The 21,445-nt window shown below is 40.6% G+C and overlaps 1 protein-coding gene across 6 annotated transcripts in view; it reads right to left on the bottom strand.

Annotated features, from left to right (window-relative positions):
• Nucleotides 1-21,445, bottom strand: part of LOC122556574 (long-chain-fatty-acid--CoA ligase 6-like) — a 189,921-nt gene that overhangs the window by 110,717 nt on the left and 57,759 nt on the right. For 2 of the 6 annotated variants that reach the window (XM_043703393.1, XM_043703392.1), the window contains exons 2-3: nt 5,164-5,384; nt 2,344-2,458 (exon numbers count right to left, since the gene is read on the bottom strand). In XM_043703393.1, coding sequence (XP_043559328.1) covers nt 2,344-2,458; nt 5,164-5,384 — 336 coding nt within the window. Of the gene's footprint in view, nt 1-2,343; nt 2,459-5,163; nt 5,385-7,772; nt 7,872-13,331; nt 13,621-18,542; nt 18,770-21,445 lie in introns of those variants that run through there. The other 4 variants (XM_043703395.1, XM_043703394.1, XM_043703396.1 and 1 more) reach the window with 4 other exon arrangements.

Here is a 21,445-nt window from a genome sequence, read left to right as displayed (position 1 = left end):
AGTTTAGAAGATTAAGGGGAGATCTAATAGAAACTTACAAGATAGTACATGGCTTGGCGAGGGTGGACGCTAGGAAATTGTTTCCGTTAGGCGAGGAGACTAGGACCCGTGGGCACAGCCTTAGAATTAGAGGGGGTCAATTCAGAACAGAAATGCGGAGACATTTCTTCAGCCAGAGAGTGGTGGGCCTGTGGAATTCATTGCCACAGAGTGCAGTGGAGGCTGGGACGCTAAATGTCTTCAAGGCAGAAATTGATAAATTTTTGATGTCACAAGGAATTAAGGGCTACGGGGAGAATGCGGGTAAGTGGAGTTGAAATGCCCATCAGCCATGATTGAATGGCGGAGTGGACTCGATGGGCCGAATGGCCTTACTTCTGCTCCTATGTCTTATGGTCTTATTACGCAGAAGAACTTTATTACACTCAAGTTACTGCATTTTCTTTTTACATCACAACAGTGGCAAGACTTCCGTTCTTATTCAGTCATAAAATATGTTGCAGCATCCTGAGAACTGAAGGCATTAGATTAATAGATGTTCTTGCTTTCTTTGATTTGTAGTCCATTCTTCTTTTTACAGTTATGAACACTCCCATTCACCTTTTACAGACCAGCCAGGCATTCGGCTTAATAGGTCTTGTGGAATCTACCTCGAGCAATTTATATAAACTATACACGACAGGAAAACCTTGATAGGAAAGTATAATAGTAGTGGTTGCTTTCCATAAGATTTTCAACATATTACAGATGGATACCAAGTTTAGTAATTATTGGTGTTCACAATCCAAAAGTTATCTATTGGTACCAAAACATCACAATATTTGGGCTGCCATGCCATCTGTGTAATGTATAATTTCTTCCAAACCTGGGTAACATTCAAATGATCATAAGATACCTGACCTAATTATAATGTCTAATTGGAAACAACTCCAATCTTTCACTTTTAATTTTGGATGCCTCTCCCTTGGCCGGACCTTTTCAGCCCAGCTCCTTTTGTAAGACTAAATGGCTTCTCATTTAAAAAAAAAATTGGAATTGCTCTGAACACAGTCCAAAGATATGCAGGTCAGGTGAATTGGCCGTGCTAACTTGTCCATAGTGTTAGGTGCATTAGCCAGAGGGAAATGAGTCTGGGTGGGTTGCTCTTCGGAGGGTCGGTGTTGACTAGTTGGGCCAAAGGGCCTGTTTCTGCACTGTAGGCAATCTAATTTTAATATAATCTAAAAAAAACCCATCAGAAATGTTTTGTCGACAAGGAATGAAAAAGGCAATGCATCTGGGTTTCCCACTATGTGGTGCTCTGCCCCAATCTCTTTGCTTCCCTGCTCCAGTGCCATGCATTCCTGCTTTGAGTAGACCATGACTGCAGAGAGCAGTAGTATGGTGTCAACCCATTGCACTCCCATTTAGACAGCCTGTGCCAGAAAACTCAAAAGAAGAATGCCCTGGGCTTGGATTAAGTTTCTCTTCCAAATGAAGTCACTTTAGTTTCTTAGATGAAAATGTTTATTTGGAGACCGTAAGCTGTTTTGAAGTTTGTAATTCATTTGGAGAAGTAGTAGATTTTCAAATAAAACACCATTAGTATTTCTGCTTGTTTGATTCCCATCAACAGATCATCTGTTCTGGCTTTGTTTATTAATGTTCACCTCAGGTTTGCTCTGCAATGCTGGAAGCTGGTTGGAGTCAGAGCCTGCTCATCTCGGGACATTCTCAAAAGTCATTAAAAAAAGAATAAGAGTTTTGAAAATGAAATTGTCAGTATTATTGTTCATCATCACCACCAGTTCTTCATCCCACCAACTACCTAAACATCCTAATATGATACAAAAAGCCAGAAAACAGGGAGGACCTTCTACCTACAGTTATGCCAGGAAACTCAGCATTCCTTCCCACCAATGCACAGAAGACATGGATGCCTGGATGATTGCACAAACCAGAGAGAAAACCAAACAGCACGAAAGGAAAAGCAGAAGGAAGGGAGAGGAGGAGTAGAATGAAAATGGTGGTGGGGAAAGGGGAGGCGGGGACATCAAACTAAATGAAGGAAGAGAGGGACAGAAAGAGAGGTGAGAAGCATCCACATACAGAGAATGAACTGCTATTGATGCTATCCAATGAATTAACCATGTGCAAAACTGATTAAAAATTGGAAGTGATGTTTAATCATGATTCTGCCAGATATAAAACAAGTGAGAAACAACAAACTGTAACTGCTCCAAAATGTTGAACATTTTGTGCTATTTGAAAATTCAATGGATAACTTCAGTAGCAATCTTCCAGTGTTTATAAAGAACCCTTTCAATTGCCAAAGGGAAATTATTCTGGGATCCAGAAACTTGCCTGTTATGTGTAATCCTCGTTGGTATACTTCATACATTGTCCTTGCATCATCGTGATAGTGTGTCATAAGCTGAAGGCTGTCACCTAATACAGAGCCACGAGCTTGGTCAGTGCCCTAATGAAACAAAACAATCTGTGTGAAAGAACTTTATACAGGTGGATAATGATAAACACATCTAGATTGTCAGCACTATTTTGTCTTGAATTAGAATGATGTTTAAATCAGTGTTTTGATAAAACCTTGATAAACAGAATTTGGAGATGCCAGTGTTGGACTGGACTTTATTAACAGGACAATCTTGCTCATGACTGTAATGAGGCAGCCGTAAATGGAAACAAAGTATTAAAGAGGACAAAACAAAGTGGGAAGAGGTGCAAGCTATGAATGCGGGAGTTACTCAGTGTTACAGATGTGAGGAACTGGAGATGATCACTAAGGTGGGATGATGCAATATCATTTAAGGAATCCAAAAGAAAGGATTAAAAAAATACATTCAGCAGCTTATTGTAACATATGAATTCTTTGAGGATAAAAAGTAAATTTATAACTAATATGCAGAATTTGACAGCTCATTTAAAAAGCTCTGCCTTATGTTTTCATGAAACAGACAGTGAAAGAAAATAGTATCTGGTTCAAAAGGTAGGATTACGAACTAACCAGTCTCACTCAGATTCTGCAGTGCCTCCATACTTAACTCTTCTCTATACTGGGTTAATGGCACCTCGCCTGCAGCAAATAAGGGCCCATACGTTGTCAATCCAATCATGGATCAGGTTATTTTGGACCAGGTTTAATAAATAATCTTACAGTAAAAGATAACCGAGGAAAGTGATCAAAACATGGTAGAATGTGGAATTCAGTTTTGTTTTTAAATGGAATTGCAACAAAGGTAGCGAATGCATTGTCGATAATCTTCCAACAAACCGTACGTTTTGGAAAAGTTCCAGATGATTGGAAAATTGCCAAGGTAGTATCCTTATTTAAAAATGTACAATAAACGTGACCCAGGTAACTATAGGCTCGTTAGCTTAACAGCTATCAGTGTAAAAATGTCAGAGTCTATTATAACAGTGTAGGAGCAGAGCATTTAGAAAAGGATAATATGATCAAGCAGATTAATGCTTCATGAAGGGGAATATCATGCTTGACAATTTATTAGAATTCTTTGAGGAGATAACAAAGTAGGATAGATAGAGGGGAACAAGTAATTGTAATATAATTTGGATTTCCAAAAGCACTCAAGAAAAGGTACTACACATGAGGGCACTTAATATGGTCCCAAAGTGTTAGGGCTAGTATATATGTACAATTAGAGGATTGGCTAACTAATAGAAGAGAGAGTGTGTGTTGGGATAAGGGGGACATTTTCAAGATGTTAACCTGCAATTAGTGGAGTGCCACAGGGATCGATTAATGACTGAAGGATGAGGATGAGGGCAGGACTACAAAAGGACACAGATAGATTAAGTGAGTGGGCAAAAAGCTGTGCAGAGGAAATGATACATAAGGTTATGTTCTTTGATAGCAAAGGTTAACTAGGTTGATTGAATTGAATTGAAATGAAATGAATTTATTGTCACGTGTACCGAGGCACATTGAAAAGCATGGACGCCAAGCATGAAAGGGTTTTTTTTAATGAGGAAAGGTGGAGTTGGTTTGACCTATACTCACTGGATTTCAGAAGAATGAGAGGCAACCTTATTGAAGTCTATAACATTCTAAAGTTTGTTTCCCTTTGTGGGACCGTCTGGGGCCAGATGGTTTGATTGGCCAAATGGGCCTACTTCTGCTCCTGTGTATTATTTTTAAACCCCTAACTTAAACTTCTCGGTTTTTCTGTTTGTAAGAATCTAAGCTACCAACGCTCTACTCACTGTTGCTGCAAAGATAAAAAGGAATTAGACAATTTTCAAAATGCTTGCTCTTACATAATATATATATATATATATATAAAACTTGTTTATCTCAAGGTATCTTGACTCATTCTGACAACTTTAACGTAACTAGAAAATTACAAAAGCATTAGCAATGAAGAGGTTGAGAAAATTGGTAGAGTGGAAAAGTACCAGCAAGTGCATGCGGATGTTGTATCATAATGTGGGGTCAGCTCTGAGGAGTTTGAGTCCAGTGATAGGGTTCGATCAGGGTCTGGACAGTACAAGTGATCTGGGTGAGGTACAGTTGGAGTATGTGAGGTAAGCATGAAATCTATTCAATAGTTACCCAGGAGTCAGACTATGTATTTAACAGCCTAAACTTTCCTGGCTCTACAGGCAGCTTATGGATGAGGGAGAGGAATGAGCCAGGAGTCAATCTTTGGAGGACTTCCAGACTGAGTGTAGTGATTAGGAGAAAACGTATTAGATTACATGTTCAGATATAAATGTATAACTAAGCAAGCTAGAAAACACTGTTGTATTAACAGGTTTTTGATTGCATTGGTCCAACCCACCACGCCGACCAGATATCCCTACCCAATCTAGTCCCATCTGCCAGCAACTGGCCCATATCCCTCCAAATCCTTCCTATTCATATACCCATGCAAATGCCTCTTAAATGTTGCAATTGTACCAGCCTCCACCACATCCTCTGGCAGCTCATCCTCTACCACCCTCTGTGTGAAAAAGTTGCCTCTTAGGTCTCTTTTATATCTTTCCCCTCTCACCCTAAACCTATGCCCTCTAGTTCTGGACTCCCCGACCCTAGGGAAAAGACTTTGTCTGTTTATCCTATCCATGCCCCTCAATTTTGTAAACCTCGATAAGGTCACCCCCATGCTGTATATCCCTATGACCCTATATGACTTGGAGAGGACTTACCTCAATTTCCACTGACTGCATTGAAAGGTCACAGGGTGGCTTTAAGGCTTTGGGTCTGGTGGTTAGCCAGTATGCTATAATAGCTGCAAATGAAGCAATGCCCAGCAGTGTTGGTGGAGGAATTGTGCGAAAAAACTGGCTGATTTCATCCAATTCCAGTAGCTGCAGATTCCTCAAGATTTCCTTTGCTTGCATCTTCTCAATGAGAGAGCTAAATAATTCTGTCAAAGAAAACAAAAGCAATAATCAGGAAGGTTACTTTCCAAAAATTTGATTGGGGAGAGGTGGTGGTCAAGGTATGAATTAGAACATCTAAAAGTATCCAGCAAGACCTTCAAGCACTGTTTAATACCATAATATAATATTCAGTTTCAAAATTGCACTGAGAGAAATGTTTGTTCTATTAGTATGTTACTGTGCTATAACAGCTCTTGTCGTTTAGCAGCCAACAACATTGGCATTAGAAAATTGAGAAACATTTAACTAAACATTGTACAATGTTTATTTTTTTTAAAGTAAATTCCCAATGAGTTATTGCTTCACCATTTCAGGAGATGGTTGATCAAGGTAAAAAGCTGCAGCACGGTGAATGTTATAAACTCAGCAATTCTAGTCTACTCTAGCACCGATGAAAACTCTGGGGGAAATCATTTTCGAAAATGAAAATGACTGACATTTTTAGATTTATTATTTTATAACACGACTGAGAAATTATCCTCAAAATTTAGTCTTAACTTATGGGTTCATTCCCCATCCATTTTGATAACCGTTTTCTGATGTAACTGTGAAATTGAGTTTTGAGAAGTACCTCAGGACCAATAAAAAAGGATGATTCGGCCTGAATTACTTTCTGACAGAGCTTTCAAAGCAAAACAGGAGTATGTTGTGTTGTAAATGGAGTCTACAATTAGAGTTGGCACGCAAAGTGACAGTGCTTAACAATTTAAGGGATTTGATTTATTATTGTCACATGTACTGAGTTATAGTGAAAAGTACCATATTGCGTGCTAATCAGACAAATCATACCTTACGTAAGTACATCAAGGTAATAGAACAGTATTGAGAATATAGTGCTACAGCTACAGGGAAAGTGCAGGGGAAGATCAACTCTAATATTTGAGCGGTCCATTCATAAGTCTGATAACAATGGGGAAGAAACTGTTCTTAAATCTGTTGCTACGTGTTTTCAAACTTTTGTATCTTCTGCCTGATGGAAGGAAGAGGAAGTATAACCAGGGAAAAGTCAGTAAGGTGGATGACTTGAGTAAGAATGCGCCAATTTTGTTAGCAGGCATGTTTTTAGTCTTTCCAAATAAACAAACAAACAAACAAACAAACAAACATCGGTGGCAAGGAGAGTTTCTGTCACCCATCCTTAAATGCCCTTCAAAAGGTGGCCATGAGCTTTCTGCTTGAATCCCAACAGTCAGTGTGCTGTACTTAGAAAGGGAGTCCCAGCAATTCAACTCAGCAAAGAAAATAAAAAAGTGTCGTTTTTCCAAATAAATTGGCGTATGAACTAGAGGCAAACATGTGGACATGGTGTCTCTATGTTTCTGCATCCTTCTGCTTCCACACGATTAAGGTTGCAAGTTTGGAAGATGCTCCCAAAAGAAGCCTTAGCAGTTTTTGCAGTACATCTTGTAGATGGCATGCCACTGTGTATTGGTAGCAAAGTGAGTCAATGTTTAAATTGGTGCCAATCATGTAGGGGTACTTAATCTTGGATGGCGTTGGGGTACTTAAATATTGAACAAGCTGCATTTATCAAAGCAAGTGGAGATCATTTCATCAAAGTCCTTATTTGTGCATCATAGATGGAGGACAAGCTTTGGGGATACTTGTTGCAGACCTCCAAAACCTCCGAGTGGATCCTATGTCACAGTATTTGTATGGCTGGAACAAGGTGAGGACTGGAGATCAGAGTCGAAGAGCGTGGTGCTGGAAAAGCACAGCCAGTCAGGCAGCATCCAAGGAGCATGAGAATCTGATCTCCAGCATCTGTGGTCCTCACTTTCTCCTGAGTGTGAAGCCTTTTCAGAGGACGCCTACCTTGAAGTAGTTTGCTTCCTCCCGCCACAAGGATCGCAGTGAGTCTCTCTCTCACTACACCCCCAGGTCATCTCCTCTGCGCTGGGATTCTCCTGCTCCTCGGATGCTACCTGACTGGCTGTGCTACACATAGGCTGGCCCAGTGAAGTTTCCAGTGAATGGTAATAAGGCATTTTGGAAAGGTGCACCAAACAAAGGCATGGGGTTACAGAAAATGTCACAGGTTGGTGGGACTCTTGCTCTTGGCTTGAAGAGGTTTGTAATGTTAGCTATGAAGTATGAGAAAAATAGGAGGACAATCAGGTCAAATCATCCCTTATGGGTCTTGAGGCACTTCACAAAATTCAATTTCATAGCCATGTCAGCAAATGTCAGATATGGTCACCAAAATGCATGAGGAATGAAACCATAAAGGAAGGAGTGTATTTAAGGCATTCCAGTCCCAATGTCCCAGTCCAAAAGGCCATGGGTGAATCCAACTCCAGTCCAACATATTAACATTTTGTTAAATCAGTTGAAGGTGAAACTCGCACCCTCAACTGGGCAGAGTGTCTCACCTCAGAGATCCTGGCCATTCAAATGGTCTGCAGCTCTCCAGTCCCAGCACTACCACCGGGACTATGGTCAGATTGCCTCCAGTACTTAGCCACAAGGAGCTGGAATGAAATGCAAGTAGTTACAGTGTGAATCACTGCCTCATGCTCCAGGGAAGGTTTGACAGGACTGGAGGAATCCAGACAGACTTTGGGGAGAGGAGGGACCAGCAACTCCCACTCTCCCGCTATAAGAGAAAAGGATGCCAGACCGGATGATTGGCATGGGACACTCCATGATGGCTGCTTAAGGCCCTCATCCTTCTGTCACTTTAAGTGCACAATAAGTGGTCACTGAATGTCATAACTAGCTCATAGGCAGATGGACAGCCCCTGCCTTTCCCAGCCACTGGTATATTTGCAGTTGGGTCAGGCAAATAGGCAGTAAGGATGCTTCTTCTAATATTTTCCATCCTCCAAATCTCCTTTGCACATCCACTTCCACCTCACTGCTAAGGGACTGTAAAATCCAGCCCATTCACTAAAAACATTCCGATATATCTGCATTCACCATAGAATGGTCATTTTAATTTTAGAACACTCGTTTCCTCCGCTGTTTTCTTGAGCCCAGGCACATTTATTTTAATAGCTCATCATAAGCTTCCAATTGCATTTGAAACACAATGCATTACCTCATTATAACACACTGGAAATCTCAAACCATTTTTCTACCTGTTATTGTATGTATTTATCCAGGAAAGATTGCAGGTTTCACATAACAATTAGCAAATTCACAGCAAATCTTACCCTTCCCTTTTCTTTGATAAAATGAATATCTATCTAGTTATATCAAACTCACTGAAATGTCAAAGAACCAAATTATCTCCAGAGGCCTCCTCACTCATCACAAATGGGATATTGTCAAAATGACAAACATTAAAAGATATTGGAAATGATTTCATGTGTAAAGGTGGATGGAAACCGGTTTGACTTGGCTAAGTCCTTAGTTGAGGGGTCTCATGAGTTCAACTGCCATGATGTGAGGAAAGTTTGTCCAGCAGGCTAAGATAAAAGGTAGGGAGGAGGGACTTGGGGGAGGGGCGTCGGAAATGTGATAGGTGGAAAGAGGTCAAGGTTATACTAATACTCTCAGATAAGTATAAACTGCAGGGGAACCAAGAGGGAGTGGGCAGTCAGGAAGCCATTTTCTGATTGTCACAGCTTTTCTTTGAAAATTAATGTTTAACTTCATGAATGATTTTCTGAGTCTCCTGGTAATTATCACTGAGTATCAGGTGATCTTTCCACAACAGCAGCTGCTAGATGAAGGAGCAGCGCTCCGAAAGCTTGTACTTCCAAGTAGACCTGTTGGACTATAACCTGGTGTGTACTTTTTAACTCTATTCTTAGAGTGCTGCATCTACTTCGCTACCTTACCTAAAGGGTGAGAAGTGTTTGTCTCGGGGGGGGGGGGGGGGGGGGGTCAAACAAACGGTAGCAACCTCCTAGCTGCTACAACACAGATAGATTGCTAATTTGGCCGACAGCAAAGGATGTCAGGTACATTGGCCAAATTAAACTCTGGAATCATAAAACCCACACAGTGCAAACACAACAGCCAAAATCTAATGACATTAGCATAATGTAAAAAGCAACAGCTTGTCTGCACAGACTGCCCCCCCACCAACAACTTATCACTAAACATAGGACAGCCCACACAGGAAGACACTGGGTCCTGCTACACAGAAATTGACAGTAGCATGCCATCTAAATGATGGACTCTTGTTTCAAACTATTAAGTGTATCTCCCTAATTGATAAGAATTACAGAAAGTTCCAGAAAACCATCTGAAAGGATATAAAACAGAGTTCACCTGCAGACTTCACTCTTGGAACCGCATGCAAGATCTCTGGAACTGTCTTAGGCCCTCTGAGCATGGCAGAGACAGAGCTGGAGAGAGAGAGAGAGAGAGAGAGAGAAGCAGCTCTGCAGACCCAGAGATAGAGCCACAGAGACAGGAACCGTGTAAATCTGCAGAAGACTCTGGAATTATTTCAACCTTAGGACGCCACTAAAGATTACTTTCATATTAAAGACTATGGTACTTGGCTCCTAATAAAGTGGACTGTTCTGTATTGGTACTGGTTTGTGCTTGTATCACCTTGACCACTTTGGGTCTCGTAGGATACAAGGGCAAATTTATTCACAACATTCTGGTCAGCGTTGTCTGTAACTTGGAATCAGACAAGGAAAAGGAATCAGACATCAAAACTCTAAATTGACTCCACTATCATGCATAATACTGATCTCTGTAAGACTCAGTACTCCAGTACAGTCTTTAGTCCCAATAACATGCAACAGCCATTAGTCACATTACCATACCATTAACATCTACGTTCTGGAATACATTACAGTAAACCTGACAGATTACCTGTGGGATGGCATGTCAAAATGATACAGGTCAGAACCTAACAGCTATTTAACAACTCAGCTGTACTTATATTGAGTAAAGATGGGTAGAGTATTCCCCTGGCGTTGGGGTGGCACAAGCCAGAGCGTGAAAAAAAAATCAGGAAGTCATATCTGAAAAAAGGCTTTGTTATTTTCTACTTAACCTTTAAATGACACCTTCAGAATCTCATGATTGAGTAGAGATTACCAACTTTCCATGCATTTTCATTTCATTAATACCCTAATTCATTTCATTTATACAACATGCTCTACACTAATTCCGGTTTATGTCCAATGTAAAGAAGTACTCATTTTTAAAAATCACCCCTCAATTCAAGGATTTTTGATCCTGCAAAAGATCTTCCTCTTGGTTATGATCCCAACTAGTAGCAATACTGGACAAATCAGAACAGAGTAAAACCTGGCTCGATAAACAAGTAGAATTAGTTTTTTTTTGTCTATGTTAGAGGTGAGTTACTGAACAGTTTTTTTTAAATACAGAAGTAAAACAATTATCATACACTATGGAAGGGAAATTAAAAATATCTCAGTACAACTGTCAGGAAAGTAAGATTCATCCCTTTTAATCACCAAATTACACTTAAGAAAAAGTACTCAAACCTCAGGATTGAATCTTCATTATCTTGATAAAAGAAGTTTCTTGCTGAGCTGGCAGAACAGCAGTTTCCTTTCAGTAGATTTCTCCTTACTCATTCAGTGCTGTTATCTTTAGTTGATGCCTCTCCTCAAGACCCTTTAAAACAAGCTGCTAACTCAGCTCAATTATTAATAAACATGGGTTCCCTAAACCCACAGCTTTAACTGCCTTGTAGGATGCCTTCCTCTGATACCTCCATAGCCTCTGCTTCTGAAACTTTCTTCTCAAGAAAGTTTCTTCTCCCTGCCATGATTGCTTGGAGTCTGCTAACATCTGCATTTCTGCTTTTGTCCCTTTTTCCTTGCAGGAATCTGATTCTCTCCTGATCTCTCCGAGTCATTAGACCTAAATCAACAAACATCTTATCAATTGTTTCTCCACCTGGCTTGCTAGCCATTTAGCTTAAATCACGTCTTCTTGAAAATACTATTTTTAAACTCTCTCTTCAAAATGAGTCACCTGTCAAACCAAAACACAACCTGTGGAGAACAGAAAACTAAAATCAACTTTTCCTCCGCTTTAGAACACATATTCTCAAATAATACTAAAAATATTACAAACCTTCATAACAATAGGTACTTAATTTGGGCCAGACAGAATTAACTAGGAATCATGAAAATTGGCTGGTTCAATGTAATTTTAGTGAGCTCAGGATCAGAGAACCATACACAAGCTCAAGGCGCTGGAGATTTGATCACCATAAAATTGCCAATTCCTACTAAAAGATGATATTCGTTTTACTGTATTTATTCTTGGAGTGAATTTTATATTAAAAAAATGACTGCTTGAAGAGTCTGAAGTAAATAAATGTTACACTCCCATTTCCCAATATCTGTGGCTTATGAAATTTTGACATTTTGTCTTTATTTAATTTCTACTTGAAATAAACTTATCCAAATTAAAATCTCTTCATTACAGCATCTCATCATACATGGCCAGCCTTTGAGTACAAATTAATTTCCAAAGCTTCTAACCATAGCTTCAACTGAGGAAAAAGAACTTTACCTCCTGATTTTATAACCTTAAACTGAAACATACTGTCCAGAATTCCTGATTCATAGATACTTAAAGAATTACTGCCCTTTGGAAAACCTGGGTATGAACTGCTCACTGCCTGAGTCCAAATGTTGATGAACTGCCACCAAACCAAAATGCTATTTTTATCAAAATTAGGTGGAGGGAAAGGACATAGCTGATTGGTGTTAATTGCTTGGTCAGACTTATATTTGTGATCCTTTCATTATACTTATGGAAGATGGTAAGAGTGGGAAACATTTCTGATCAGCTATGCTTCATGTAGAGTATTGCCTCTCAGCCTAAAACTTTGATCCAGGAGAGAAACTACATATGGAAAGAGACACAATTACCTAACTTGTCTGATGTGGTAATTGTGACAATGTGACAGATCATTGTTTGAAATTTTGGATTTCTGAGGACATAAAATATATTGATTTCAGTTGTGTGTAGATAACTGGCTTTAGACATCAGAAAGTCAGTCATTCGGAGCAGTGAACTAAAGACACGGATTCCAAAAAAGCTTGGGAATGTAGTTAAAAGCTCAGTCAAATATCTGGAGACTTACTTGAATGTTTAAAGTGCTAACTTGTACGATCTACACAGAAAAGAGATGGTCAGGGTGAGGAGTAGACTGAGTTCAGAAGAACAGAAAGCTGGTGCATTCGTAGAAATCTCGACATACAGCTTTTAGCTAGTAGAAATTTCCAGGATGTCGGGACTGAAAGGAAGTCTCGACAAATCAGAGCTGGAATGAATTGAATTAGGGGGTTGGATTAATTATCTTTTCTGCTTACGATCTTTCCAAATTATCATATATACATAGCTTTGTTTTTTTCCCCCTTCTGTGTAATCTTTTGTTGAAGAACATGGGCAACCTTGTGTGAACACGATTAGTGACTGACCACGATGGTAACAAAACTGTGTAAATAAAATGTAGGACTCAGCAAGCCAGGTTTCACTCTGGGATGTGACTTGTCTGATATCACCGTCAGCTGGGATCAAAACAGAGTCATTAGGCATGTGAAAACAAAGATCATGAATATGTTAAGAGCTGTTTAATGATTTTTAACAGAAAGGGTTAGTGTGTTAGATTCCCCCATCCTTGCAGCCCCAGCCAACATCTACCCTGCTCAGCTGGAATGATAGACAATAGGAAATAAATTCTGGGTAGTAAATGTTGTGGGATTGTTACATGCTGTCAAAGGAACCTTGCTGATGTACTGCAGTGAGATGGTGGACACTGCTACCACTATGCACTGACAGTGAACAGCATGAATTTGAAGGTAGTGGATGGAGTGCCAAATAAGCAGCCCACTTTGGCTGGATGGTGCTGAGCTTAGTGAGTGTTGTTGGAGCTACAACCTTCCAGGCAACTGGAGAACTTAGATCACAGTCCTGAATTATTTGCAGGTTAGATGTTAGACAGACATTGGAGTGTCAGGAAGTGAAGAATTCACCTCAGAATCCCCAGCCTCTACCCAGAGCAGAGTTACTGACTGCACAAATCCAAGCCTGGGACCCTCAGTGATGTTGGGAAAGGAACACTAGGATGTGATCCAGTAGCAGTGTAAGAGCAGCAAAAGTATTGGTGTGCGACTCAGGGGAACTTGCAGGTAGTCTTCTCATATATCTGTCCTTTTTCTTCGAGGTTTTAGAGATCATGGTTTTGTAAGGAGCTAGGAGAAAGTGAGGACTGCAGATGCTGGAGATCAGAGCTGAAAAATTTGTTGCTGGAAATCGACCGAAGAAGGGCTTGTGCCCGAAACGTCGATTCTCCTGCTCCGTGGATGCTGCGCTTTTCCAGCAACACATTTTTCAGCTTTGTAAGGAGCTGTTGGAGGAGCCTTAGTGGGCTATGGCAGTGTATTTTTTGCTGGTACACACTACTTCCACTTTGGGTCAGTGTTGCCGACGACATGAAAGTGGATGGGCAGATGGGAGCCAATCAAGAGAGTTGTTTTGTTCTGAACGATGTCAAGTTGTTGAGTGTTGTTGGAATAGCACACATCCAGGCCAGTGGTGAGTATTCCATCACACTCCCGACTTGTGCTTTTAAAGCTGTAGATAGGAAATGTGGAGACAGGAACCAAGTTACTCACTTCAGAATTCTTAACCTTTTACTTATTTTATTGCGACAGTATTTTTACGGGTAGTCCATTTCAATTTATGTTCAAATGTTACAGTCATAATCAGAGTCCTACAGCACGGAGACAGACTGGTCAATGCCGATCAAAATATTACATTTTGCTCTGCCTTCAATGTGCCCAAGAATATTCACAATTCTAAAATACCATATAAAAGCCATCCGCAAAATTCAGGACTGACTCTCTTTGGATTTGAAATAACAATACCTTGCTTAGGAAATGTGCTTCACTAAAAAGGTTAGAAGGAGATGATCGGTCAGCCAAAAAGATTATTTCAGCATTTGTTTTGTGGAATGGTTGACATGAGATTCGGACACTACAGAACAAATATGAGAATGGGTTTATAATGCCCAATGCTCATTTCTTTGAGGAGAAAGTGAGGTCTGCAGATGCTGGAGATCAGAGCTGAAAATGTGTTGCTGGAAAAGCGCAGCAGGTCAGGCAGCATCCAGGGAACAGGAGAATCGACGTTTCGGGCATAAGGGCTTATGCCCGAAACGTCGATTCTCCTGTTCCCTGGATGCTGCCTGACCTGCTGCGCTTTTCCAGCAACACATTTTCAGCAAATGCTCATTTCTCTCAACATGAATATCATGTGAAAATTATATAGAAGGTAATGGCTGGAATTCATTACCCGTTTGATCAAGAGAAATTAAAGATCTGGGTGCAAATTAAATATGTGGTATTTTGGGCACACCAATTATGTGCAACATAAAGTATGTTCAAATTTCCAGAATTTTTAATAATTGTCAATTAATCAGTCTTGCCAAAGCATTTGCATGATAATAGCCTTTATTTCAATTTACTCAATCTTGTACTCAAGTGTGCAGCAGCAATGTTTGCTCACACACTGTATTCAAATTACAACCAGACTTTTAAGTAGAATAAAGAAACAAAATAATGTTCTAGAGTCATATTTACTGGTTTTCTTTATTAAAAAAAGATTTTAAAAATCCTCAAAGGCCTTCTCTGTATTTTAGAGCATAACTGTAAGACATGCTAAAAGAAAAGGCCTCTATTTGGAAGTTTTTGGATATTCTACACCAAATGTGAAAGAGTTTTGGGTAAATGAGTTGAAATGTTGTTATATTTAAAAGGAATTGATTCTGTGAACTCTGCACTTTCCTAAATTATTCATTATATGGACTATTTTCCATCTATTTTCACAAATGTTGGATGAGATCAGACTTTATTAAAGAGGGTCATAGAGATGTACAGCACAGAACCAGACCCTTTGGTTCAACTCGTCCATGCCGACCACATATCCCGACCTAATATAGTCCCATTTGCCAGCACCCAGCCCATATCGCTCTAAATCCTTCTGATTCACATACCAATCCAGATGCCTTTCAAATGTTGCAATTGTACCAGCCTCCATCACTTCCTCTGGCAGCTCATTCCATACATGCACCACCCTCTGCGTGAAAAAGTTGCCCCTTAGGTCCCTTTCATATCTTTCCCCTCTCATCCTAAACCTATGCCCTCTAGTTCTGGACTCCCCCACCCAAGGGAAAAGACTTTGTCTATTTATCCTATCCATGCCTCTCATGATTTATAAACCTCTATAAAAGGTCACCCCCTCAGCCTCCAACCCTCCAGGGAAAACAGCCCCAGCCTCTTCAGCCTCTCCATATAGCTTAAATCCTCCAAACCTGACAACATCCTTGTATATCTTCACTGAACGCTTTCAAGTTTCACAATATCTTTCCGATAGGAAGGAGACCAGAATTGCACACAATACTCCAAAGTGGCCTAACCAATGTCCTGTACAGCTGCAAAATGAACTCCCAACTCCTGTACACAATACTGACCAATAAAGAAAAGCATACCAAATGCCTTCTTCATTATCCAATCTACCTACAACTCTACTTTCAAGGAGCTATGAATCTGCACTCCAAGGTCTCTTTGTTCAGCAACATTTCCTAGGACCTTACAAGTAAGTGTATAAGTCCTGCTAAGATTTGCTTTCCCAAAATGAAGCACTTTGCATTTATCTAAATTAAACTCCATCTGCCACTCCTCAGCCCATTGGTCCATCTGATCAAGATCCCGTTGTAATCTGAGATAAGCCTCTTCGTTATCCACTACATCTCTAATTTTGGTGTCATCTGCAAACTTAGCAACTATACCTCCTATGTTCATATCCAAATTATTTATCGATCAGAAAAAGGTAAATTGATGATTCAATTCTTAACTTCGGGAAGCATGTTTCAGCAGAAGACTAGCAGAGACTGGGATCTTTATAGTAGACATTATTTGGGGGTTGTGCATCAAATGAGAAATTTAAGTTACAAATGGTTTATGTTAGTTTGAAATATTGGCAAGGAAGAGGGGTACAGTTGGAATTTGCTGCACAGACAAGGCAATGGCTTTGACCTTCCCAGTTTCCCAATGTTCAGAAGGAGGGAGGTACTGGTGCTGGAAAGGGGAATATTGCTGATCCAGGACTTGATTGAGGACAAGCAAGGAGTCTGGCAGCACCTTTGTAAAGGAAGTGCCGAGACAGTAGTGATATCTACACGTAATATATCTGGAACTTTGTTTCCTTATCACCACTCACCATGCCAGCACATTAGGCAAGAAATAGGAAGAGGATTGTTGGAAACTTCAGACATAAAACTTGAAATGAGCAGAACAGTTTCAGAGAATTTAATGTATTTTAGGATAGGTTGCATTTGGGAAAATTTCCAGGTCTTTTTTTTTTCCAATACTACTTCCCAATATCCATTCATTAGCTTGCAAGCAAGTTCTTTTTTGCAGACAAAGTTGCATTGTCAATAAAAAAAAATGAATGGAATCCTTTTTTACAAATATAAAATCCAGATATTTTATAGTTTTAATTTATAATGAAGTAACAGTACTCATGTGATATACAAATGTTACTAATCAGTTTAATAATAGGTGATTCATCTTATTTTTTCCAGAAAGCCACTGTGTCACACTGAAATACATGAGAGAGAAAAACATAGCTAACTTTATATAAGATTACAGCAACAAGACAATGCTAATCACAGATTTTTGTGGTCCAATGCGTTGCACCTCTGCTCTTACATATGCATCCAGATATAACTTCACCCACGTATAAGATCCAAAATCTCTCAAAAATTACTATCATATGCAGGAGTTAATGGTTTCTGAGACAATGCACCAAGCATATTGTGTTCCCGACCAAAACTCTGGCAAAAACAGTTTGCAGTATCCTTAATATCAAACCATTTCAATGAGCTTTAAAACAGGGAGGGTGACAGGGGAGGGAAGCAGTGCAGGGGGGAAGAGAAGATGAATAAAATAAAAAAGGCAGGACATGATGATGACTAAAAACGAAACATGTAAGTAGGGGCTCAAATTACATTCAAATGGACACAACAATAAAGGCACAATCTAGAGACCGGAGCATCACGATGGATGGGAAACACGCATGCATTTTTTTTCCCTCGGACTAGTGGGAAGGAGAGTCACTTTGTGCAGCAAAATTCTCTTGTCAACATACAATAAGACCCCTGGGGGAATGGATCCAATTAGAATTCACTTTTAGTAATGTGAAGCAGCCACTTTAACTGATGAAGGTGACCTATTTGACTCACGTAAAAATACAATCAAGGACAAATGACTTTTTCTCTTTCTCTACCTTTCATGATTCATACATTGTGCAATATCATTTTAGTATGAATTTCTTTTTGTACATTTGGTTAAGACAGCAACAGTATATGCAAGCTGCTTTCACACCAAAAGCATTCTTATGAATGAGGCTGAACTGCTTCCTGCTGTCTCCTGTAGAGTAACATTATGAATGGACATTACAAAATCCATCATCTGTTTGGTATTCTGAATATTAATACTAACTTTATTCTTTTGGTTTATACACACACTTCAATCAGATTTTATTCCTGAACTGTGAACATGTTATAATGTTGGATACTATATACACATGAAAACAATTTTACTAGTCAGTAGTGCAGAGATACAGCCTGCTAAAGAATCAATCTGCTGTGCCACAGGATAGTGAAACATGGCTTAATCCACAATTCTACACACGTTAAGTTGCTGCACCCAGTACTTCTTGTGAAGCAGTCACTGTCAACAAAATATGGAGTACTTTATCAAACAGAGAAAAGGAGAATTTGAAAGACAGCCACCACAAGCTGTGCTTGGTTGATTTCAGAGCAACACTGGCAAAGCTCAGAGAACAGGCTGTCCACCTTCCCCACAGCCAGAATGTGTCGTGTTGCATAGGATAGATGAATTAACCCTTAAAGAAAAAAAAAGGTTTTATCCAAACAAGATGAGTCAGTCTTTCCTCCTTTCCAAAGAATATGTTTTCGTATTGCAAAGCATACAATGAAAGAAAATACATTGAATTTCTTTTTCTGTGCTAATGACTTTTTAAACATTTAAACTTTTTTCCACAGATTCCATAGTTAGTAGCTTTAAAAAAAATATTCTAAACGAAACAAGAAAACAGCATCTATAAATAACATGCAAATATCTTTATTAACCAAGTATTAGCTGCTTTCAAAATTATACCTCAAACATTCAGCATCCTTGGTGGAGCAACAACTTTGAGCACTTTCCATTTGAAACACGTTGCTGTGGACCTGAAAATCTCTTTTATACTAATGGAACGAACGAAGTTACAATACTCGAATCAACTGCGTGCTTCTTTTCGGAAAAAAAACTGGCTTGGTGCCAAAACGCTGCTTTGTGAATCCCAAGAACACACAGTCCACTACCTCACACTACTGAATTCATCCAGTTACGAGCCAGCGGAACCTCCCACTCAGAGATAGTCAGCCTTTTGCCCGAAAGTAAACTTTGCATTTGATTAGAAGGAGGCTGCTGACTGGAGCAGCTGACTAAGGCAGCCCTGCCCCTCTAGCGCTGTTAGTGTCAAAGAGTGTGACAGAGTGCCTCTATTAAAGCATTATGTATTTTAAGATATTAGGAACTGGTGGGGAACCTTAATGTTTCACTGGATGATTTATGCCTTGCTGTTTAGATTTGAAAGCACATAACAACTAATTTGTTCCTTTTTCACACCAGAAGATAAAACATTTTCCAGCGTGCTAGGGAAGCAAGGGCCTTTTGGTAAGGAAGATATGAGAGAAAATCAGAATCAGTAAAAACAAATTGATGGAGGAATCAATGGAAATGAAGGCTGACAAATCCCTAGGGCTTGGAAATTTAGATCCCAGTGTTCTAAAGGAATTGACCATGGAAATAATAGGTGTGTTTGTCGTCATCTTCCAAGATGCTATAGATACTGGAAGAGTCACAGTAAATTCGAGTGTGACAAATACAAGCTTACTGTCCAAAAAAAAAGGGAGAAAACAGGTATTACAGACTGGTTAGCCTAAAATCAGGAGAAGGCTAATTGCTGGTGTATTTTAATGGATGTGATAACAGAACACTTGAAAACTACCAATCGGATTACACAAAGTCAACATGGATTATTGTAAGGGAAATTGTGTTGGACAAATCTACTGTTGTTCGAGGATCTAACTATTAGAACAGATGAGCAATGAGTAAATGTGGTGGGTTTAGATTTTCAGAAAGTTTTTGATATGTTCCCACCTAGAGGTTATTATGTAAGATTAAAGTTCATAGGATTGATCGCAATATACAGGCATGCACTGGGAAGTGTTCAGCATATAGGAATAAATGATTCATTTTCAGGGTGGAAGGCAGTTGCTCTTGGGGTGCTGCAGGGATCAGCACTAGAACCCAGCTATTTACAATATATGCTGAAAATATGTTGCTGGAAAAGTGCAGCAGGTCAGGCAGCATCCAAGGAGCAGGAGAATCGACGTTTCGGGCGTGAGCCCTTCTTCAGGAATGAGGAGAGTGATGCCCGAGGAGCGTGAGCCCTTCTTCAGGAATGAGGAGAGTGATGCCCGAAACGTCGATTCTCCTGCTCCTTGGATGCTGCCTGACCTGCTGCACTTTTCCAGCAACACATATTCAGCTCTGATCTCCAGCATCTGCAGTCCTCACTTTCTCCTACTTACAATATATATCAACCTTTGGATGACAGCATAAAATATAATATTTGCAAGTTTGCTAACAGCACAAAACTAGGAGGAAGTGAGAGTGATGAGGAGGATGTAAAGGGGTTTTAAGGCGATTTAGACAAATTGATTAAGTGGGCAAATACATGAGACACACTGTGTTCCATGGAGAAATATGAAGTTGTCTGCTTTGGTAAGAGAAACAGAATGGTAGACTGTTACTCAAGTGGTTATGGATGAGGAAAAGTTGATGCTGTAAAGAGAGTGTCCTTGTGCACCAGTCACAAGGCAAGCACTGAGGAAGGTGAATGATATGTTGGCCTTCAGTGCAATTGGGTTAGAACACCAGAACAGAAAAGTCTTGCCGCAGCTGTACAGGACAATATCGAGATTAGAGTGGTGTTAGAAAAGCACAGCAGCATCCGAGGAGCAGTAAAATTGACATTTCGGGCAAAAGCCCTTCATCAGGAATACAAGCAGAGTGCCTGAAGGGTGGAGAGATAAATGAGAGGAGGGTGGGGTGGGGAGAAAGTAGCATAGAGTACAACAGGTGAGTGGGGGAGGGGATGAAGGTGATAGGTCAGGGACCCCTATTCCCCCCCACCACCACACCCACTCCAGTTACAGGCTCCGCTCCCACACCCAACTCCACACCCAGCTCCCAGCCCTGCCGAGTTTTCACCATTCCTGACCTCCCCCTCACTGACGACGAACGATCAGTCCTCAGCAAAGGACTCACCTTCATCCCCCTCCACCCACGCATCAATGAATTTAATACACGCCGTGATGTCGAACACTTCTTCCGCCGCCTCCGAGCTTACTTTTACAATCAGGACTCCTGCCCACCTTCCGAGGACCCCTTCGCCCGCCTCCAACACACTGTATCCACCTGGACACCCCATGCTGGCCTATTACCCACCCTCGACCTCTTCATTTCCAACTGCTGCCAGGACATTAACCACCTCAACCTGTCTACCCCCTCCACTACTCCAACTTCTCACCTTCACAACACGCAACCTTCCAATCCCTCTGCTCCAATCCCAACCTCACCATCAAGCCAGCAGGTCAAGGGGGCACAGTGGTAGTCTGGCACACTGACCTCTACACCGCTGAAGCCAGATGCCAACTCGAGGACACCTCTTCCTACCGCCCCTTCGACCATGACCCCTCTCCCCTTCACCAAACCATCATCTCCCAGACCATACAGAACCTCATCACCTCAGGAGATCTCCCACCCACAGCTTCCAACCTCATAGTCCGGGAACCCTGCACTGCCCAGTTCTACCTCCTTCCCAAGATCCACAAGCCTGATCACCCTGGCCGACCCATTGTCTCAGCATGCTCCTGCCCCACTGAACTCAACTCTACCTACCTCGACACTGTCCTATCCCCCCCTAGTCCAGGAACTCCCCACATACATTC

The sequence above is a fragment of the Chiloscyllium plagiosum genome, chromosome 14, assembly GCF_004010195.1.
Source record: "Chiloscyllium plagiosum isolate BGI_BamShark_2017 chromosome 14, ASM401019v2, whole genome shotgun sequence".
Lineage (NCBI taxonomy): Eukaryota > Metazoa > Chordata > Chondrichthyes > Orectolobiformes > Hemiscylliidae > Chiloscyllium > Chiloscyllium plagiosum.
The sequence above is the reverse complement of the archived record's forward strand: the minus strand, read 5'-3'. Positions and strand labels throughout refer to the sequence as shown.